Source organism: Nicotiana tabacum, chromosome 20 (genome assembly GCF_000715075.1).
Source record: "Nicotiana tabacum cultivar K326 chromosome 20, ASM71507v2, whole genome shotgun sequence".
NCBI classification, from domain to species: domain Eukaryota; kingdom Viridiplantae; phylum Streptophyta; class Magnoliopsida; order Solanales; family Solanaceae; genus Nicotiana; species Nicotiana tabacum.
In genome coordinates this window covers 149,465,663-149,490,021 of record NC_134099.1, presented here as the reverse complement: position 1 = coordinate 149,490,021, position 24,359 = coordinate 149,465,663, and the positions used below count along the sequence as shown (strand labels likewise).

The following is a 24,359-nucleotide window of genomic DNA, read 5'->3' as shown; positions in this document are numbered from 1 at the left end:
CGATCCCGCACGCAAGTATCTGATTTCAAATATTGACACTCACTCCAGATTTGGCAAATCTTTGCTTCTGGGAATTGTCCGTTAGGACTTATTTCAACTGCTTGAGTGCTAAGATCTTCCTCATGAGGTACTGTCTGGCATCTTCCGAACTGTCTCAAAACTCGGCAGGGTACGTAAGGTTGAATGCTCTTAAGCCCCATTAGTAAGAAATGAGTTTTAGCTGCAGACATATATAGGATCTCATCAACAGGCAACCATCCCAACGTCCATTGTATTTGGCTGGCAGTAAGAGCTTGAAAGAACGAGGTCCATGCCAGGACTCCTTTGGGCAAACTGATCTCTTTGGTTCTCGTGTAAGATTCTTCTATGCAGGTCTTTTCCGGGGAACCATGGCTCAAAATCTCGGAATGATGGCAGAGGTGCTCGGTCATCCATATCTGTAGGAGCAAGTTACAACCTTCGAAGAAACTTCCCCCAGCTTTACAAGCTGTAAGAGCTCGAAAGATGTCAGATACCACCATAGGCGTGAGAGTACTGTCACTTTGCGTGAGTAAAGTGCTGACGACCCCGGATACCTTCAAATCAATGTTTCCGTCTTTCCTTGGAAATACCAGAAGGCCCAGGAACATCATCATGAACGCTACCCGTCTGTGTTTGTCCCACTTATGACGAACGCCTTTGCTGCACAATTTGTTGATTGGATTATTGAATCCCCCCTCATGACCGTACCTATCATATATGAAGCATGGAGTACAAAATTCGGCTGCCAGATCCGGGTTGTGAACTGTTCTAGGTATCTTCAATGAATCTAGGAACCGATGTACCGTGACGACTCTTGGGGCGACCAAGTATTTTTCCCTCAAGGGAAGTTCAGTATTCCCGATGTATCCGGCCATTTCTTCCAAAGTCGGGGTGAGTTCAAAATCAGAGAAATGGAAAACATTGTGCGCCGGGTCCCAATAGGTAACCAAAGCTCTTATGATATCTCCCCGAGGCTGGATTTCCAACAAACCCACAAGACCTTTCAGATATTTCTTAACCTCATTTTGTCCTTCAACACCTAGATCATTCCACCATAGCCGTAACTTGACAGGGATTTTGGTCATTATTGAAAAATGTTCATTTTGCATCGTGCTCATCCTGCACATTTATTAAGGTGATTTTAACAAAAAATAACTTGACTCAAAATATTTTAAAGAGGGGATCGAGTTTTGAACACGGCCTTTAAACACTTCGGGGACGAAGATTTTAAGGCTGTGTGGGTCAACTGGACAAAAATGCTAAACAAGACCCAAAGGTGGCTGTTTATGCAAAGTTAGCCTTCCGGCGTCCCTTTTCGGAATCATTCGGCTATTTATGACAAAACAGCGTCACCTGACTTCTTTAAAAAATTTGACACATCTCTTTTTTTTATTAATTTATTTATTGATTTTGGCTATTTTAGCAAAATGGGGTTGAACCCGACGAGGGTTGCCTACGTATCTCCCATCCGATGAGAATCAAACCGGCGTAGTTCGGGCATATCGTAAATAGAAAAATCAAATAAACCTAGAAATCAAGAATACATATTTTTATTATTTTTTTTTTGCAAAGAGATAAGGACTAAAGAAAATATTAGTTAATTTTTTTTTTTTAGAAAATATTTGGACTATTAGTCTGAATTTACAAAAAGGGGTACTGCGAAAGAGACAACATTTTCTTGAATTATGAATTTCCGTTTTTTTTTTACTTTTAAATAAATACCTTCTCTTTTTTTTTGATTTTGGAAGTGATAAAAAAAAAGAAAAAAAAAATATATTATTTTTTTTTTAATAACTCAAACTAAGAAGACAAATTTTGTTTTTATTTTTTTTTAGGAAAATTCCGGCGAGGTTTTGACACTACTTGGACATTGGTTTTATTTTTCCAAAATAAGTAATTATCTCCCTACGCTGCTATTTTCTTTTTTAGAAACCGGTCAGCATGCGGAACTGAAGCAAATAAATGCGCAAAACAGATAGGAATGCAGCAGGATGGTCTTTTCATCGCGGACGATCTAGACGGACCCAACCCCTGTGTTGAGCCCCCTAAGTCAAATGCAACATGATGCAAATAAACGTTCCTACTAGGGATCCGGCATGAAGTTTCGTTATACTAGGTTTATAACCTGGGCATTTGTTCTAGACTGTGTACCCGAGCAGACAACTCGAGTCGAGGAGGGGGCTACGTACCGGGGACCCGCGAGATCGTCCGGCTTTGTAACTTGTCCGACCTCTTTCTTATTTCAGGTATCGACACTAACAGAATAGGGAGTCTCGACCAGCGAGCTTCTCCCCGGAGGTAAGAAGAGAAAGGTTTCGGCACAGTTTATATACAGTTCAGATAATATCAAAGCGGTAAAAGACAACATTTAGCACGTTATGCAAAAACATGTAATAAAGATCAGATAATAAAGCCAAATATAACAATTATTCTAAGCTCGAATTCTTGAACCCTGAACCAGTGGTTCTGGGTTTATTCCCCAGCAGAGTCGCCAGAGCTGTCACACCTCCTTTTTGTGCGCCCGCCCCGAAGGGTTAAACGCGCGAGGGAGTTTTTCCAATTTAAGTGACAATATTCAAAATGGGATTATTTATTTAGTTCAGAGTCGCCACTTGGGAAAGGTTTGGCTTTTGGTGTCCCAAGTCACCGGTTTATCTTGAATCCCAAATCGAGGAAATTTTCGACTTTTCCAAATGAAGTCTGCGAACTAGAAATTCTAAGTAAGGAATTCTGTTGACCCGAGGGAAGGTGTTAGGCACCCTCGAATCCCGTGGTTCTAGCACGGTCGCTTAAATTGTTATAATGGCTAAATATCTGATTTAAATACATGTTGTGACTTATGTGCTTTTATTAAGTTTAAACCGCTTTTATTATTATCATTTATTTTTATAGAATTTGCAACGTCGTGAAAATGCATCTCGAACCACGTCACAATCAATGCACCCATGGTCGTCGACACATTTTGACTCCGTTGAGATTTGGATTTGGGTCACATCAATGTGCACCCGTGTTTAAGAATGTGATTTAATTAAGCCGCGCCTAAAGAGTCTAACGCGTTATTGTTTTTTGAGAAGGCCATGAGATTCACTAAACGGCCTAGCCTGAATTCTAAATATTATGATTAGTTGTTGAGGGCCCCGCAATTTGCATTTTTATTTGGCGAGGCTCGTCTCATTATTTTTTAAAGGATATCCTAAAACGACTACATTTCTAATGTGTTTGTTTCTAAAAAATAAAAAAATACGTGCTAATTCAATTATGTGCTTTGGCCAAATCCAGATTTTTATTAATTATCTGCTTAATCATTTACGAAGTGAAGAAGCGTTATACCTCATGGAACGTGCTTTTAATTGAGTAGAAGAATTATACACGAGATTGATGAAACACTACACTTAGCCCCAAATACTCCTCGAGTTAAACTTTGAATTTATTTTAACAGGATTAAAAAAAAAATTCAGAACTCAACCTAAAACTGCCTACCGAAACTGAAGCTCCTAAACTTAAAAGTGTGTTGTACTCGGCAAGATTTTTCAAGCAATCATTCACCCTACATACTCAAAACATAACTGGAAGAAGAGTTTGAATTAACAATTCTACCAAATGATAGCACATTCCATAAATTATATGACTACATCACGTGTACTGCCAACAACCATATCGCAGTTTTAGACTAGAATATTTTCAATTAAGTACAAACTTACTAATGTGTTTTCTATTGGACTACAAATAAAAGAATTTATACAACTTTAACAATGTTCGCAAAAGCTGTAAGTAAGGCAACAGATGATTAGACATTCTTCAGATCTTTCAATTCATGCCTTTCATGGTTACATCAGTATGAAATTGTGTACCTGGATGTTGAATACAACAGAAGAAGAGGAAGAAGATAGAGAAAATCAGCAGCAGCAGGAACAAAGTAACAGCAGCAAACAAAGCAACACAACAGAACAGGCTCGAGTGCAAGAATGCAACTATAGCCGATAGAAAGAGTAGCCAAATGACAGCAGCACACAGTGGAGTAGAATCAGAACTCCAGGCAGACCAAAACCAGTAGTAAACCAATGAAAACACTCGACTAGTAGACTCAATTGGAACTTCAAAGAATCAGAATTGATTGAACAGATTGAACAAATGAAACCCAAACAACAATAGGATGAAACAGTTTCTGATTGTTGACTGTATGCTTTCTATCTCTTAACCTCTCTCTATCTGTTCTGAAAATCCCAACCCCAGTCCAGTCTGAGTTCCCTATGTGTGTTCCCTAATATCAGATGTATTCCTCCCCTATCTCTGTCTCCTATATGTTCTATATGTATGTATTTCAGCTCTCTCCTCTCCCTCTTATGTCTGATCTCCTCTATCTTTTTCTTAACAATTCCCTCTGTCTCTATGTATATCCTTATCTCTCAATGTGCCTCCCTTTTATAAGCCTAAACCTCAGCCCTTTAACAGCCTGTTAGACCAAAAGAAACACCCTCCCATGTGCTGCCCCTTTTCAGTTTCCACTTAGCTAATTAAGTATTAACCCCCATCACATTTCCTTGGCAGGCTTCACTTTTAGTAAGGTTTATTATTTCTGAAACTAAAGCAAAGTATGGGCAGCAGAATATATCTGACAGCATATGCTGTCAAACCATTTTTAAATCAAAAGCCCTTTATGCAGGAACCAGGCTGTGCACAAATGCACCTGTGGTGCACAAATGCACATGCTGTGCACAAGTGCACATGCCCTCCAATTCAGAACTTAAACAAAACATTCCTTTTACATTTCTGATTCAAATTAACAACTATAAGTAAACAAACTCAGTTCCTAATTGATTCAAACAAATGCTTAGCAGAAGTAAGTCGATTTGCTATTGTTCGGACAACTGAAACTAATTGACGACATATGTCGACTCGACTATATTAATCATAACATGTACAATCGTAGCCAAAAATCAGACATTTAACAGTATCGACACATGATTTGAATTATACTGACTAAACAAAGCGGTATTCGAGGAATCAATTAGTCAGTTCAAATTTGAAAATCAGCTAATTGCACAACACTTACATACACATTATCAGAACAAATAGAAAGACTCAATCAAACAACAGAGGTTCAGGCAAAGTGGACAGGGCACAGTTGATAAAATTCAGGGACACAAACAAAACATGAACAGACCTTTACAACAATCAGATGAACCAAAACAAATAAAGAAAAGAAAGAAGTCACCTTAAACCTCGAAAAATCAAAATCTTACTTGGATTCGAACAGACCTTTCTTAAGGCTGAACGGACTTTAATCGAAGTGTTTCTCAGATGAGAAACACTTCGATTAAGGTCCATTAGACCTTAATCTCTTCGGCTTGAACGGATATGGACCAGTGACGAGGAACCACAAGGTTCCAAAAATCAGATCTGGGATTCATGCTTCCCTGATCAGATTCGGACCAAACCAAGCATGGTTTGGTCACGAGGGGGTCTGGGGAGTGTCTGGTGTGAAACTGGGGTTACACGGTGTAAGTCAAGTTCCGACTCGAATCTTCAAACGAAGATTCGAGAAGGTGGGAAGGGATTCGAGTTACGTGGTTAACAGATCCGTGTTCCGGATGGCAAGGGGGTTCTATGGTGTTAAGGGTGGGGTCACCGGCGTCCGTGCCGCCGGTTTTCATGGTGAAGGATACAAGGGCGGCTAGGGTTTTTGGAGGGGGAATGGGATGAGGAAGAAGGTGACCTAAAGCCGGGGTTCGGATAGGGGGGCAGGGTAAGGTTATGAGTTTATATAGTTGGTGGGTAGGTGGATCCTGGCCGTTGGATGAGATGTGATGAAGGGCCAGGATCCTTCGACTAACAGGGAACGACGTCGTTTCAAGGGTAAAGGGTTGGGGTCGGTCCGGGTGAGACGGGTCGGGTCTGTTAGTGGGTTTGGGGTGAGAGATCTTGGCCGTTGATCAATCTGAGATCAACAGCCCAGATCAGACTGGATCAAAACGGCGTCGTTTGGAACGCCTCCTGAGGTCAACTGATCTGGACCGGGTTTACATGGGGTTTGGGCTGAATTTGTTTGGGCTTTGAATTTAAAATGAAAATCAGCCCAAACTAATTTTCAAACCCAATTTTGCACTCTCTCTTTTATTATTATTTTTTTATTTTATAACAAAACCTAAGTAAATCAAATTAAAATTAAATAAACACTTAATACAATTATTTGCACACATATATCAAAATATTTAAAACAGGTAAAATCAAACAAAACAAAAATCACGAACAAAGATGCCTATTTATGATTTTCTATTTTAACAACCGGATTACGGTTCAAATTACGCATGATACATACATTTTTTGTATTTTGTTTTAATAAAATAAAATGGGCAAAAATCGTAAATAATTAACAAAGTGCCATGTAAAAATCCAAAAATTGTACAACAGGACCAATTGTTATTACTTTTTATTTTTTTTGGAGCGATTGTCGCGCGAAACAAAAATCACGTGCTCACAATCATCGACTCATGCTCTAAAACAGACTGAGTCGATTTGGCATCTTAGTCTAGCTGAGTTCCTGCTTGTACCACTTGCTGTAGTTGACAAGTTGTCGCGCGCACCTTGAGGTCCATTCTTCCTTTGACGCTGTTTTGATTATGTTTATTGCGTATTATTTTGATTGAGTCGGATAATTACATAATATGATAATTACTTCAGTTGTTGATTGTATTACTTCATCTCTCTTTTAAAGGGGTTATGGAAAAAAAAGATGTGACAACAATTATGTCTCGGTCCCAAACAAAGTTAGGATTGGCGATATGAATTATTTCTTCTTTATTTATATAATTGAAAGATATTATCTCTCCCAAAAGTAGATTTTATAAAATGAGTAGATTTATAAAACGATCATTCCCAAATTTAATGGTGTTTTTCCACAAACATTCCCTAGTTTGGATAATAAATTCATATTCATAATACTATCATTAAGGAGGTTCTTTTAAAAAAAAGGTTTGGATCACAATAGTGGTAAAAATTAGATATTCGTTTCTCTTATTCACACATCCGCACATTCTCATTTAGTTGTGGATTTAACAACACCAGAATAATAAGTGGAAATGTTTTAGAGATCTGTAGTTTCGTACAGGTAGCAGAACTTCAGAAGCATAAAAAAAAAAGTCGGAGCATGAATTTGGGAACGGCGTCGGCGTCCATTTCACTTTCACTTTTCACAATCTCGGCACCAAATCCAATTATAAAAGCTAGGCCTCAATTACGATGCAAACCCATAATTACAAAATCGAACTTTGACTGCAAGTGCAGGGCGCTGGGAGAGTCACGGTCCCAGACGACCAAACCTACAGTTTATCAAGGGGTTTATGGCCCTTGGACTATTGAAGACGCTGATATTCGAGAGGTAAAACCTTCTGCATCTACTTCTTGAGTTGTTCTATTCTAGTTCGTTCGGCCACACTGTTGCTCCAAGTTTAAGGAGAAACTTATACAATTAGTTATCTCGGTGTTATATCAGAATTTAGGCATAGCGCAGTTGATCAAACCCTAGCTCACTTTGTTAGTGACGCCACAGTTTAGCTATCTAATAGACTGGAATCAGTGAGCATCCATTTTCACAATGTTAATGAAGAGCAGGATTCTTCCTGAATGAATTTTGCAAGTCAAAACAAATGATGAATGCAAAATATTTTACCACATATTTTTCTATCAACAATCATATAGCTAACTTTCAATGTGCATATCAACTTTGCAGGTAATTTTATATAGATCAGGGTTAGTAACTGCGGCTGCATCATTTGTTCTTGCATCTTCTACGGCTTTGCTTCCCAATGATTCAGTCTTGAGTAACTTGATTGGGAGAAATCTTGATTTATTTTACGCAATTGGATCTTGCGGACTTGGTCTGTCATTATATCTTATTCACATTTATGTAACTGAAATTAAACGTACTCTTCAAGCTTTATGGTTGCTGGGTGTTCTCGGTTCATTGGCAACGTATTCTACCCTTGCTCAACCGGCTGGCATGAGTTTAGTTCAATATGTTATCGAGAATCAAACAGCTGTTTGGTTTGTCGGACCACTATTTGCAGCATTGACAGGACTTGTCTTCAAGGAAGGTTAGGGTTTTAGTTACATCTTTATAAACATGTAGTTATGAGGCCAATTGAGTTTGCTTATTATTTATCTATTGTTTTTTTTAGCTGAAATCTTTTGTGATGAAATGTTAGAAAACTCTGAATCCCACGTTACAAATAACAGATCCTCAAAGATCTTATCCAACCCAAACCTGAAATTCAAGATGGAAATTTTTGGGTTTTAAGGGCCAAATAGATAGTAAATAACACTAGCATGCAATTATAGATTCTGTTTTTAAAAATACCCTCAATTAAACTTGAGGAAGCACAATCAAAGTTAACTGTCAAAAAGGGTTGTGGAGGTATAACCGTGAAGAACATGATGTATGGAGGCAAGTTATCAACTGCAGATATTGGACAAGTATCTTTATGGTATACTAAAGATGTCACCTCCCCTATGGCCTACCTTTGGAAATTCTTTTTGGATTCTACATAGGGGATGGTAAAAAGACATCCTTTTGGAATGACAATTGGCTTGGGCATAAACCTATCAAAGACATCTTTCCTGATTTATTCAGCTTGACATCAAATCCGACAGCCAAGATAGCAGATGTATGGAGTCAGCAGGGGTGGAATTTTAATTTCAGAAGGACTGGAAATTGACAGAGTTGCTGAACTACTACAACAGCTGGAGGTGTTCCAGGGGACAACAGACAGCGAAGATCAACTAACATGGAATGGCTCCAGCAAGAAGATCTTTACAGTTAGGTCAGCTTACTCCCTATACACAGGGAACAGTCAGGAAGGATCCAACTGGCCTTGGAAGCAGATTTGGAAAGTCAATGTCCCATTCAAAGTTAATTGCTTTGTCTGGCTGGTGGCAAGGAAATCTTGTTTAATCCAGGAGAACTTAATGAGAAGAGGAATCCCACTGAGCTCCAGATGCTACTTGTGTAAGGTAGAAACAGAGAGCAACAGCCACTTATTTTTGCACTGCAGAATAACTATGCAACTCTGGCACTAGTTTTTCAGTAATTGGACTTAGATGGACTATGCCACAGTCAACAATAGATCTTCTGCAGTGTTGGAACAATTGTGGGCAACAATGTCAGGCAGAAGAAATGGTGGAATTTGATCCCAGCCTGTATCCGGTGGATTGCGTGGAAGGAGAGGAATGCTAGGTGTTTTGAAGAGAAAGCAGTTCTATCCAGAAGATGAAGTTTTTTTTTTTTTATTTAACCGTGGTGTCCGGGCCAGCTTGCACGTACCTCAACTAATTCCACGGGGTATCTGCCACGTCCTGCCAGCAACAGGTACCAAGTAACTCTATCCACCAAAAGCTTGGATAGATGGGAAGAAATCACCTAGTATTTTTTGCATCCGCTGGGATTTGAACCTGAGACCTGATGGTTCTCACCCAGTTCATTGACCACTAGGCAACACCCTTGTGTGCAAGATGAAGTTGGATTGTATACTGCTTTTTCATTTTTGGTGTAAAGAAAGCTATGTAAGTGATGAAAAACCCATACTAGACATTATAGAATCCTTGTAACATGAACAAGGCATGTTTAGTTAGCTGTTTTTGCTCTTTTTGTTTTGGAATATGTACAGGGGCTACAATATCCCCTTTATGTTGTCGATATATACAAGCGTTACCATTCTAAAAAAAAAGTGCTTTAATAACTAGTACCAAATAATGATAAGTTAAACTAAAAGGACTTGGTAATGCTCAGAAATCTTATACTTAAGCTAATTAACAAGGCCGATAGTTGAGGACGTAAAAGAGATATTGAACTTAGTATTGTTCCCTACAAGGAGCTTCTGAAATTGTATGGAGAACTCAACATTATCGTCTGCTCTCTGCCCTACCATCTGAAGGATCTAATCAAACCAAGGATGTCTGGATATGTGCATGGAAACAAGGTGTCATTATGGGCGAATCTAACAACTTACCAAATTGGACAACTGATTAGCTGATTCACATCATCCTCAAACTATATCTGTGGAAAACAATTGGCAACCTGGAGATTGAGTGTTTTCCATCAATTATATCTCCACAATTTCACCTACAACAGCATAATATTATCCTACGGTTACTGGTTTAGAACTGATTTGTTGTACAAATATAAACATGGTTTGCAAGTTTTAGGTTTGGAGATATAACAAAATATATGTTGCTTTTCAGAATAAAAGAACATACTGTTTGTCCCTTAGTTGTAGTTTTCATGAGCGGTTATGATATATTATTTATATGTCCAAATTTTACTGCTTTTTAACTTCCTCTTTCTGTAAAACAGTCTGCTCATTTGAGGATGTCCGAGTTAATTTTTTGTTATCTTTGAAACAGGACTTTGCTATGGAAAGTTGGAAGCTGGCATTCTGACATTTGTCATTCCTTCACTCCTACTTGGGCACCTGGTAACGTTTGCAGCTATCTTGCTAACCCTAAAATTTCATTCTATATAGAGCTATTTCGTTTTAAACTCGAAATATACTTTCCCAAGCTTTGCAATTGAGGCGTCAATATTCCAGCAGCAGGAAACGACAACTCCTGTATTTTAACCCTGAAGATCTTGAGATGCTCCAATTCAAACTTCTTTTTCCTCTTTTGGCCAGCACTCAGATTGTTGGACTAGCCTCATAACAGTTGAGAAACAAAGGAAACGGCCAAGAGATGAAAACATGACTGGTTTTCATTTTCAATTTCACTTTATAATATCTATTTGTCCAAAAGCTATGTTCAATCTACGAATTAGGGTCTAAAATCATATTTTCTTGTTGAAATAGTTTTTTATCAAATATTATAATGATCTTAGGTGTATCTTTTGGGTTACAGACTGGTCTGATGGATGATGGAGTAAAGATCACCCTATTGAGCACATGGATGGCACTGTTTGTGATCTTTGCTGGGAGGAAGTTCACTCAGTCTATCAAGACTACTCCATCCATTTCCTTAGTTGTGCTCTTTATAGGTTACCCGTTTTACTTTTTCAAATTTAACAAAAACCACTTGAAAAAATTATGTGATTTCTTTGTATTTCAGTGTATATCCCCAAGAAAAAATTCCAGTGATAAGTTCTAATCCACTTCACGGGTACTCTCTGTCTCTCTCTTTGTATTTCAGGATGATATTGGAGACAAATCAGTATTCATATTCAACGATTTGACTGAGGAAGACAAAGCTAATTTGATTAAGAAGCTTGAGCAGCAACAGCTAACTATGAAAGACCCTTGATTAGGATGTATTACTGATGTTATCCCTCATTGAAAATATTACTTGTATAGTTGTAAACTACTTGTCCAAATATCTCTATGAGAAAGAGCATTGGCAGTTCACACTTGTATCTCTCTTAAAGATTTCGCTAATTTAACCCAATTATACCAAATATAACTAGCCATATCTACAGCTTCAAATGATGAACTGTGATTTGGTCGAAACCTCTACTTATCTGTGAATACCCACCACGATACTGATTGGGACATTTGTTATTGTTGCATATGGGTGTAGTAGCCAGAGACATGATAAATAACTAGTAATCCTCAACATGAATGAAATTTCCTTGAATCATAACTCCATAAAGAAAGAACAAAATGGTTGTGCGGTTCAAAATCTTAATCTGCATTGGGAAAGAATACTAAAAGATCAGCTGGCTGCTCAGATATCCTTTTAACATTCAAACATGCCTGCATAAATGGGTAGGGGAGAATGCTCTTGAAATCTAACAAAAACATCAAAGAACTACTTTATATAGATGCCAACATAGCAGCTTCTTTTAAAATCATCACTTTCTAGTCTGCTTGCGACATCCAAAGTTATTTAGCAAGACCTGCCACCACTGTTTCAGTACAGCTAGTTGATGTTTGCAAATTGAAATTCGGAAAAGGGTCAAATATATCCCTACACTAGCATCATTGGAGAACTAATCACAGCGGGATAGATAAATAGTGGCAGACAAATCTAAACATCATGGTGTTTCGTAAATAATTAATGAAAGATAAAATATGGGAAAGAAAAAATTGACATAACATACACTTGCAAAGGCCTTTATTCAAGCTTTATAATGTTAAACCCGATTATTGAAGGATTCAAGGCTAGAACTCAATACTCAAGGACAACATAGATTGGGTTCATAATTGATACATGGAAGCTCTAATAGCAAGATCACCCTGCATTGGAGATGGAGTTGGCATGATTTGTTTTTGCAAGAAGACGATTACTTATTGCCTCTCTATTACTGAGGTGTTGTTGCAACAAGAAAGTTTCTTTCTCAGGCAATGTCATATCATAATAGATCCCACAACCTTTGACATTCTGTCACGACCCAAATTCCAATCCAGGTCGTGATGGCGCCTATCGTGTTACAAGGCAAGTCTGTTTCCCAAAATATTACTACTAAACCAATTATAAAAAATTAATAAAATATTTCAACATTTAAATTTTTCATAAACTAAATCAACTCTAAATATAATTTAAAAAAATACGGAAAATGAGCCCAAACATCGGAGTGTTACTAAGTCATAGGCGTCTAAAACTATAAACTAAGATATATAAACTGTCTAACTGTCCAAAATAAGAAATGACAAGAGGAGTAACAAGGTCCTGCGGACGCTAGCAGCTACCTTGCAATCTCCAAAGATAGTCGGCCTGAACTCAACAATCGCCGCGCTCTAACACACCTGGATCTGCACATAAAGTGCACGGTGTAGTATGAGTACAACCGACTCAGTAGTAACAAAAATAACTAAGGAACTGAGCAGTAGTGAAGAGCTAAGTAAAATAGTCCAATTATTTATTTTCACAATTTAAAAAAAACAGAAATAAACATGTAAATTTCATAACTCAGTAAATGCCACAAAGAAAGTTAACAGATAAATGTAGCAACAACAAAAGTAAATGCAACCTCACAGCAATGTCACTCTATCACTCAACACTCGCACTCATCACTCAAACTCAATACACTCAACACTCTGCGCTCACTGGGGTGTGTACAGACTCCGTAGGGGCTCCCAAAGCCCAAGCGCTAAGCACGAACAACTCACGTGCCATCATATCAATACCTGGATCCGCACGGTCAACTCACGCACTATGGTATCAATACCTGGACCCGCACGGTCAACTCACGTGCTACGCGGACAACTCACGCGCTATGGTATTAATATCCTCACAACCAGGCCCTCGGCCTCACTCAATCATGTACCTCACTAGCCTCACCATCATCAACAAATAAGGAGACACAACTCATATCAAGTATCACAACATATTAGCAAATAATAGAGACTGAGGTAACCATGTACAAAACTTTCTATGACTGAGTACAAAAAACGTAAGCATGAATGAAGCCTAAACATGATCTCTCACGTGAAGACAAACAAGTTCAACAACAAGTAAACACGTAACCACAAATAACAGCCATTAGGCCTCACAACCTCACGGGATGGACCAAGTCTTAATCTCTCGCGGTGCACACCCACATGCCCATCACCTAGCGTGGGTATCACCACCAAACAATCATATGATATCAATTTCTCCGGGTTTACACCCTCAAAGCCAGAGTTAAAATTGTTACTTACCTTAGCCGCGTTAAATCCTACTGTGGGATGCCCTTGTCTCTGAAATCGGTCTTCCAAAGCTCCGAATCTAACCATAATCAGATTAATACCATCAACATGTGCTAATCGAATTCCGCAATAAAAACTATAAAATATACCAAAAATTCAAAATCGCCCAAAATTCGGACCCAGGGCCCACATCTCAGAATTAGTCAACAGTGGAAGAATCATAACCCTCGTCCTCTCCCGAGTCTAACCATATAAAATTTATCAAAATCGGACTCCGTTTGGTCCCTCAAATCCTCACTTAAAACTCTCCAAAACTCAAACCCTAACTCCCTCAATTTCACTTTGAAATAATCAATCAAATCCCAAAAGCGAAGATAGATTCATGAAATATAACCAAAATCGAGTAGAGAACAGATACCCCAATCCATATGGTGAAAAATCGCCTCCAAAATTGCTCAAATCTGAGCTCCCCAACTCAAAGTATGACCGAATGAACAAACCCTTATTTTATATATTTTTCTGTCAGTTATTCTATCTCGTTTCTCGTGCCAAATGATCTCGAAACTCACCTTTTATGCCTCCAATGAATTTCTTGTGAAATTCTAGTCAAGTTAGGCTTTTGAATCACTCAAATTGACCTTATAATGAAGGAGATATGTTGGTTTCAATATTTGCAAATAGTGTAGATTTTTAATTACGCTGTCAGTGGTAATTCCGTAATTAATCTGAAAAATCTGGCAACCTAATTCTTAGTAAAATGACCCTAAAATCCTCATATGATGTCAAATTCTATGATTCTTTTTGCTACGGGTCCGTAATTACGATACGGATCTAATGCTTCAATCAAAAAAGAAATCAGAGCTCATTTGTTCAATATGATATCATTTATGCTTGAAGAAACGTCATCGTATCATAAGAAAAACGAGCACAACACAACCCAAACCTATCCGAAACTCACCCAGGGCCCTCGGATCCTCTACCAATAATTCCATCAAGTCATATATCACTACCCGAACTTAGTCGAACCTTCAGAACACCCAAAACAACACCAAAACACCAAATCAACCTCGAATTCAAGCCTAAGAACTTCTACACTTCCAACTTTCGCCAATTCAAGCCTAATTCTACCACGGACCTCCAAATTACATTCCGGACACACTCCTAAGTCTAAAATCACCCAACGAAGCTAATCAAATCATAAAATCCAAATTCGAATTCGTTTACTCATAAGTCAACTTTTGGTTGACTTTTCTAACTTAGCTTTCTAACTAATAGACTAAGTGTTCATTTCACTCCAAAACTACGCTGAACCCAAACCTACCAACTCGATGCAACTCAACACAGCTGAACAACACATAAAGAAATAGAAATGGAGGAAATTGGGCTATAACTCTCAAAATGACTGACCAGGTCGTTACATCCTCCCCCTCTTAAACAAACGTTCATCCTCGAACGAGTCTAAAAATGTATCTGGAGTCTCAAATAGGTGAAACCTTTAATAATACCTTCTCATCACACTCAAATCATATGAACTCATCTCGCGGTCACATCATATTCATCACGTATTCATCTAGCCACCATTTCCACTAATAGGGACTTTACCGGACGTATAAGTCCACAACCACGCGCTCACACAATCAACACCTCAGTGCTCAAGCTACTGTCAAAACCCGGCCTCAAGTCCTCCAGACTGGCCCAACATCATCACACAGAAATCACATCTCGCACCTCCTCCAGGGAACCACGAGCCGTCGATGCACAACTGATACCGAGCGTTCATGCGCATATACGAATGCGTGGAAGAAATTCAAAGAGTTACACTTCAGGATGAATAAATACCGCACGATAAGAATTCAAGAAAGTGAAGTTTTCGTAAAGGTTCTGCAGCCTCTCGAAGATAAGTATAAATGTCGCGTACCGATCCGCAAGACTCTACTAAACCCGCTCATGACTCGTAAGACCTATATAACCTAGGCTCTGATACCAACTTGTCACGACCCAAAATCCAATCCAGGTCGTGATGGCGCCTATCGTGTTACAAGGCAAGCCTATTTCCCAAAATATTACTACTAAACCGATTATAAGAAATTAATAAAACACTTCAACATTTAAATTTTCCATAAACTAAATCAACTCTAAATATAATTTAGAAAAATACGGAAAACGAGCCCCAAACATCGGGGTGTCACTAAGTCATGGGCGTCTAAAACTTTAAACTAAGATATATAAACTGTCTAACTATCCAAAAGAAGAAATGACAAGAGGAGTAACAAGGTCCTGCGGACGCTAGCAGCTACCTTGAAATCTCCAAAGATAGCCGGTCTAAACTAAACATTTTCCGCGCACTAACTCACCTGGATCTGCACATACAGTACAGGTGTAGTATGAGTACAACCGACTTAGTAGTAACAGAAATAACTAAGGAACTGAGCAGTAGTGATGAGCTAAGTAAAACAGTCCAATTATTTATTTTCATAATTTAAAAATAAACATAAATAAACAGGTAAATTCCATAACTCTGTAAATGCCTCAAAGAAATTTAGTAGATAAATGTAGCAACAACAAAAGTAAATGCAACCTCACAGCAATGTCACTGCATCACTCAGCACTCACACTCAGCACTCAACACTCAATACAATCAACACTCTGCGCTCACTAGGAAGTGTACAGACTCCGGAGGGGCTCCCAAAGCCCAAGCGCTAAGCACAAACAACTCACGTGCTACGCGACAACTCATGCGCTATGGTATCAATACCTGGACCCGCACGGTCAACTCACATGCTAAGCGGACAACTCATGCGCTATGATATTAATATCCTCACAACCAGGCCTTCGGCCTCACTCAATCATGTACCTCACTAGCCTCACCATCATCAACAAATAAGGGGACACAACCCATATCAAGTATCACAATATATTAATCTAAAAATCTGGCAACCTAATTCTTAGTAAAATGACCCTAAAATCCTCATACAATGTCCAAATTCGATGATTCTTTTTATTACGGGTCCGTAATTACGATACGAATTTAATGCTTCAATCAAAAAAGAAATCGGAGCTCATTTGTTCAATATGATATAATTCATGCTTGAAGAAACGACGTCAAATCATAAGAAAAACGAGCACAACACAATCCAAACCTATCCAAAACTCACCCGAGGCCCTCGGGTCCTCTACCAATAATTCCAACAAGTCATATATCACTACTCGAACTTAGTCGAATCTTCGAAACAACTAAAACAACACCAAATCAACCTCGAATTCAAGCCTAAGAACTTCTAAACTTCCAACTTTCGACAATTCAAGTCTAATTTTACCACGGACCTCTAAATTACATTTCGGACACACTCCTAAGTCTAAAATCACCCAACGAAGCCAATCGAATCATAAAATCCAAATCTGAATTCGTTTACTCATAAGTCAACTTTCGGTTGACTTTTCTAACGTAGCTTTCTAACTAAGAGACTAAGTATTCATTTCACTCCAAAACTACTCCGAACCCAAACCTACCAACTCGAACACAGCTAAATAACATATAAAGAAATAGAAATAGGGGAAATGGGGCTATAACTCTCAGAACGACTGACCGGGTCGTTATACATTCATATCATGAGCTTCTTTCAGCATGTGTGGACTTCTTTTTTCTGTCAAAAATTCATCAATATGAGCATTCATTTTTGGCAAGTGTCAATATATAATCGTACTAAAAACCTGTAACATTCTAAATATTCTTTTTTATTATGCATAAAGGAACATTCACAACACCACAAAATATAACTCGTGTAATCAATATCTCATATTATTTATTATAAATAAAAAAAATAGATAGCACCTACATAGATAAATAGCAAATAATCATAATAATGTTCATTTTTTTTCCAGAATTAAGTAATTAGAACACGCAAAATGAAAATGCTCATGAGGAAAGAGTAGAGTAATTAGCAGAGGAAAGAATAAACCAATAAGTTCAACAAAGGTGAAGCAATAGAATAAAAATTAAAACTGAATAATATCAGATTTGAAGTAGAAAATTTTGGATCAGAAGTTTCAAAAGAAATACACCTTTTAGTTTTTTGTCGAACTATTTTTTTCTGAAAAAGAAGAAGAAAGTTACCAACTTTGGTGTCAATGAATTGAATCCCAATTCAGATTAAAGTTTATGAAATTAGAAGGAACTAGCATAAGACCCCCGCGCTATCAAAATGTATGTAGATCATATTGATTTTGTAAAATTCTAACTATCAGCTTGTTTCTTAATTCAATATATGAGAATCTTTCATAGCAAAATTGTATATAAGATTTAATTTTACTGATTAATTAGCACGATTATTTAAGTAATTATGGTCTCTTAAATTATATTACAAATATACCACTATTTTGTTGATATATCATCTACGATAAAATCATACCATATGGTATATATGTTGTATGATATATATATATACACACACACACACACAATGCATACAATAAATACATACAATAAATCAAGGATAAATTGGAAGAAGTTAGATTGGTTAGCCATAGTTGAATTGGCATATTGGTGGTAGTGATCAGTTCTTCCAGAGGGATTAGATTATGCATGTGATTGTGGCGGTACGTGCGAGGCTTGACGACCACCATAATTGGTTTTATTTGGGATTATTCAAGTATTATGGCATGTTATGTGAAGGCGGATCCCGGAAGGGGTATGGTGGTTTATACCACTACTTGAAGATTTGCATGTCCTACAGTTACAAGGATTCACTCGTGTGTTGCTGTGGTTCTCCTGAAATTAGTAAGTGGAAGTTTCTATATGATGAAATATTGACCTATTAGAGGTTCAGGAGTTATGATGAAAATCTTGCACTGTCATAAATCGACATGTTAGGTGCAGTGAACGGTATGGGATTCGAAAGTGAGAATCAAGGTTGCGGTTCGGTGTTGACAAGGATGTCACGAGCCCGGATGAGCAGGAAAGGAGCTTGGGAGTTTAAAGTAAGTTGGTATTGTCTTCAGCGTCACCTGAGATCGGTGTTTTGTGAAAGAGGCTCTACATCCTAATTATGGATTCTTGATTTGCTCTACAGCGTTAGTGGTGTAGATGTGCAAACTTGTTATCTGGTGTGGAAGGTCGTAGGAGCATGTCTTAGGAGAAGATTGTATAAGTGTGGAATGTAGTCACTTGATTGATTGAGGATTTAAACCAAGTATGAAGATTTTGGTAATATCATTAATTTGAGAATTTATGCCTAGAGGGAACTCAGTTTATTAGGATGTGGACTATGGAGGTTTACTCTGGTTATGATGGTTGTTCTTGTGAGTTATAGGAAAAAGGGTATTTATGAACCCTTGAAAGGTAATTAGCCTAGAACGGTGCGAACGGAATCAGCTTGAGGTCTGTGGATGGATTCAAACGTGATTATAGGCTCTATATAAGGTTGGATATGTTCATTTCATCATAGCACTCCTTATGGAGGAGTATTCGGGCGTGGGATGCTATTGCATCGTCGGCTATTTCGTGTAATGCTATATTGTGCCGTATGAGTTGTGAAACGGCTTGATAAAATTCTTATGCGTTGAGATTCCGCGTAGCGATGGTGTTATGTGAGCGGGATGGATCTTGAGATTCAGACCATATATCGCACCTCAGTTGTGCTTGAGTTTTGTAGCCTATGGCGCTATCTATCTCCTAGGGATGGTATTATGCACTTAGCGTGCTTGAGACCGATATTCGGTATTTTGTTGTAATGAGCAATTTAGCTCAATGTATATCTTCTTATATGAATTCTATGTGTAGATCGGGTGACACGCTGCCATGGGTATGTTATTTGGATCGGGTTGCACGCCGCAACAGTGTGATGTTGAGTACAGTTTTCTATATGATATTTTTGTGCGCCTTGTTTCCTATTTTCTAAGGAAAGTCCATATTAGTGAGTGAGTTGAGTAGTCCCTTCCATAGTTCATTTTCCTTCTGTCACGTTCGAGTTCATAGCCTATTGGCACATTGTGGCATCATATGAGACTTTTGATCATGTCTGCGGTGGCTTATTACCTGAGAAGTTCGTACTAGGTGAGACAAGATCATTGGATTTAGGATCAGTACAACCTGATTATATGAAGTATATTAAGGATAAAGGACCATTACTTGGTTCAGAATGAGGTGACAGTTCCTGTCAGGAGTATAGACCCAATGATTTGTTGACTCAGCAGTTGGTTATAAGTTTCTACACACCTCTTCCGTCGTGGCAGTGTTGCAAGAGTTGGGATATGACTTATATGTGTCATGAGGTGTGTTCTGAGCGTTAGATTCGTAGAATTTTGGCAGTTATTATTAGAGGATATTATTATGGTCATGTGGGTTATGCAATGCATAGTGTGGATTCAACAAAGGTATGCAGTTATGTATGGGTGCCTCGTGTGGTGATTGATACAGTGTTCGTTGGAAGCAGGCATGGCAGAGAATTCCGGATGTTGAAATTTGGCTCTAAGGCTTATTTGCCTAATTGAAAGAGAATATCTTCAGATTTGATCGAGCTAATGTGCTCAACTGAGTTGTGGTAGCCCAGGTAGGTGCATGAGGTGTTAAACTGTGATTGCGGACAACTCCTGTGCAGTTCTTAGCACGTTCGAGGACGAACGTATATTTAAGTGGAAGAGAATGTAACGACCCAACCGATCGTTTTGAGATTTAGCGCACTCTTCGACGGTTTGAGGCCATGAGAAGCTTCACTTCAGGCATGATGACTTGTACGCATGGTCGGAATTGAATTTCGGGAAGTTCGAAGTTCATTTGGAAAGAAAATTCTGAATTCGAAAGCTTTAAGGTAAAATAATGGACTAATATTGGATTTTTGAGTAAACGACCTCAGAATCAGGATTCATAGGTTCCAATAGGTTCGTATGATGATTTCGGAGTTGGGCGTATGTCCGGATAAGGTTTTGGAAGACCCGGGAACATTGGCATTTTTGAAAGAATTTCATAAGTTTTGGTTGAAGTGCATTTCAGTGTTATCGATGTCCGTTTGGGATTCCGAGTCTGAGAATAACTCTGTATGGTGATTCTGGTATTAGGAGCACAATCAGAAGTGAATTCAGAGGTTCGTGGGTAATTTTGGAGTCATTTGGCTAAAGATAGAAATTTGAATATTTTTGAGGAGTTTGACCAAAAGTGGACTTTTTGATATCGGGGTCGGATTCCGATTTCGGAAGTTGGAGTAGGTCCGTAATGTTGAATATGACTGGTGTGCAAAATTTGAGGTCAATTGGATGTGATTTGATAGGTTTCGGCATCGAATGTTGAAGTTTTAAATTCTAAAGTTCATTAAGCATGCATTGGAGGTCGATTCATGATTTTAGCGTTGTTTGATATGATTTGAGGCCTCGAGAAAGTCCATAATATGTTTTGGGACTGGTTGGTATGATTGGTTGGGGTCCCGGGGGCTTCGGGTGGATTTCGGGTGGTTAGCAGATCAAATTTGGAAGTTAAAGAAGAAATGATCAGCTGCCTTCTAGAATAACCACACCTGCGAGGCTTGGGCCGCAGGTGAGGAGCTGCAGAAGCGGCCCAGGAGGTGCAGAAGCGGAACATGACCGCGCAAGTGAAGGGCTGCAGGTGCAGAGCATTGACCGCATTTGCGCAAGCACAGAAGCGAGATGGAAGACCGCAAAAGCGGTTATTGGCGCAGGTGCGATGGGGCTTCCAAAGAAGCGGACTCGCAGAAGCGGCGATGAGTCCGTAGGTGCGGAAATGGTGGAGGCAGTGTATTCTTTTAAAATCGGGGGTTGGTCATTTTCCCCCCATTTTCATTTGGTGTGGGCGATTTTGGAGAGTTTCAAGAGGGGGTTTTCATCATCAATGAGAAGGTAAGCTACCCCCACCTATCTTGAGTTAAATACATTGATTATGTATGGATTTGAGCATCAAAATTGGTAGAAATTTGGGGTTTTGGTGGAAAGACCTAGAAATTGTATTTTGGATTTTGACCATAATTTTGGGTATGAAATTGAGAGTAAATTATATATTTGAGTTCGTGAGGTTGTTGGAAAAGGTTATCTTCGAAAAACTTTAGAATCCGGGCACGTGGACCCGAGGGCAATTTTGTCAACTTTTCGATCGGGGTTAGGAATTGTTATAAATTGGATTGTAATGAGTAATTGAGCATATATTAATGGATTTTCATAATTATTGGCTAGTTTTGGAGCATTGTACATCGATTCGAGTCATCGGAAGGGCGTGGAAGGCCGGTTATGGATCTTCAGAGTGAGGTGAGTCTCCTTTTTAACCTTATAAGAGGGAATTATCCCCATAGGTGAATTAATTGGATTTGTGCTCCTATTTTCGGAAGCTACATAGGCGCGAGGTGACGAAACCCCGTGCGTAGCTACTATTATGTTTAAGTTCGGGTAGTCTAGGACCCAAAAACATGCTATACTTGGAATATTTGTAATCTTATTGACAGTTGAATTGCTTAAATCCTATCGAATTGGTAAATGAATTTTTAAAAGGATTAAAATTCATCTTATGAAATTGTTAAAAGAGAATTGGCTTTTCTTTGGATAATTGTTCCCTATTGACTTCTTGATTGACTGTCTGTATGTGTTTAATTTCGGAATGGCCCGAACGCCTCGGTAGATTAAATAGATACATCTATGGTTCGTGCCATTCAACCCTCTGGCAGTGCACAATTTAAATATTGTTGGATCGGGCCGCACCACCTCGGCATGATATGCGCATGCTTGTATTGCTTGCTTGAGAATTTTAAATGTTGATAATTGCCCCTTCCTATCCAGAGATAAGTTTATAAAGATAATGAAAAGTAAATCTTTGAAAATCCTTTATTATTTGAGAAGTTGTTTATCTGCTTTTCGGCTTTATGAGTTTATTCTTGCTTTATGAAATCCATGATTTTCTCACATTTTTACTATGTTATCATTGGACCACTAGTAAGTGTCGAAGTCGACCTCTCGACTCTACTTCTTCGAGATAAGATGGGATACTCACTTGGAACACATTGTTTTCGTAATCATACTATACTTGCTGTGCATTTTTGTTGCACAGGTTCACGTATGGGTTGTGGCTTAGTGGCATAGCGACATGGTTGATACAGAGACTTAGGTGAGCTGTATTATTCGAGACGAGCCGCAGCCAGCAGAGTCTCCTTCAGAGTATTGTACTATATTTTCATTTCTGTCCACTTTGTATTCCGGACAGTTACTATGTTTTATTTCATTCCCTAGTAAATGCTCATGCCCTCGTGACACCGGGTTCTGGGATGATTATGGGGTATCTTGTATTTACTTCTTAACATTATATTTAATTTGAAATGACTACCTTCTGCTAGTAAAATTGAAGAAAAAATCATAGTTTTCAAATTATTAAAATGAGAATTTAATTAAGTATTTATGGTTGGCTTGCCTGACAGCGGTGTCCGGCGCCATCATGACCCTTAGTGGATTTCTAGTCGTGACAGTAACATTAATTCCTTCTTTATCAGCCCGCACAACATCTCTAAGGTAGTCGGGGACTTCTGAATATATCTGGCTATAGTAGACGTTGGCTTGCTGGATTCCATGTTATGCCAGATCATGTGCTATCTTGGTGCCTTCCCTGAAGTTGTGTAGGATTGGTGGATTCCCCAACATCTTCAACTAGTACCTGCATTTAGAGATAAGTGCATTATAGGGCGGAGAATAAGTAGATTCAATTAGTGATGGTATAGAAGCTGAGTCTGTCTCTATTTGAAGATTTGTGAATTGATAAGCTACTGCTATTTGTAAGCCATAGCATAGTGCCTCAAGTTCAATATAGAGAGGAGATGGGCCAATAGTTCTTTTTAGTAAAGCCTAGAATCCAATTCCCCGTTGAGTCTCTGAACACACCTCTTATCCCTCCCTATTAAAATCTACCCTTAAAGGCCCCATCTATATTTAACTTCAGTTGGTGAATGGTGGGGGGTTCCCATTTGATAATGACTTGTAAAGGTCTGTCTAGTTTGTTGCAATTGATGTTACTACAATGCAGATATTCCATGACTCTTGAGATAACATGATTGCTATCAACTCAGTTGCAAAGATTATGAAAGGTGTTCCTATTTCTATTTAGCCAAAGAAGCCAGATAGTAAAGGAGAAGAGACAGTCCCATGTCAAAGAGTGGCATATGATTTGAGGTTTTTGCTTGTAGAGGCTGTCCGGCCAGTAGGAAGATTGGGTGTTAATTGTTTGTATGCTCACACCTAGAGCATCCTATAGTTGTTTTGCTATTGGACAAAATATAAAAATATGTTGTGATGTTTCCTCGGTGGTGGGGCAAGCTGGGCAGTACAAGGGAGTGGCAATCCCAATGTGACTTAGGAAGGTTTTTGTAGGTAATTGATCATGGTAGCATTGCCATAGGAAATATTTAAGCTTATTCCAAGTTTTTAGTTTCCAAAGCAAAGCAACGTTTTTACTTTGGGTTTGGGTTGCATTAGAGGTGATAAGAGAGTACACAGATTTTATGGTGAAGATACTATCAATGGTGAGTGCCCATATCGGAGTATCACTGCGGTTGTTGATATTTACAGGTTGGAAAGATTGAATTTTAGTTAAAATATGGGATGGTAGCTCAAAGGATAGTTGGAATAGGTCCCATGTTCCGTTAGAGAAGATATTTGAAATCTTAAGAGTTGAATCTTTGAATGATAGAGGACCTTGGATCATACTTCGTATGCTTTTTGTACATGGAAGCCAGTTTGCATGCCAAAAGT

General features: G+C 38.6%; 1 protein-coding gene across 1 annotated transcript; it reads left to right on the top strand.

Annotated features, from left to right (window-relative positions):
• The first annotated feature begins 7,041 nt into the window (after positions 1-7,041).
• On the top strand, positions 7,042-11,169 carry LOC107830700 (uncharacterized). Its single transcript, XM_016658336.2, has 4 exons — positions 7,042-7,399; positions 7,751-8,114; positions 10,420-10,490; positions 10,909-11,169. The coding sequence occupies exons 1-4, from the start codon at positions 7,169-7,171 to the stop codon at positions 11,152-11,154; spliced, it is 912 nt and encodes a 303-aa protein (XP_016513822.2). The 5' UTR covers positions 7,042-7,168; the 3' UTR covers positions 11,155-11,169.
• Positions 11,170-24,359: the final 13,190 nt, after the last annotated feature.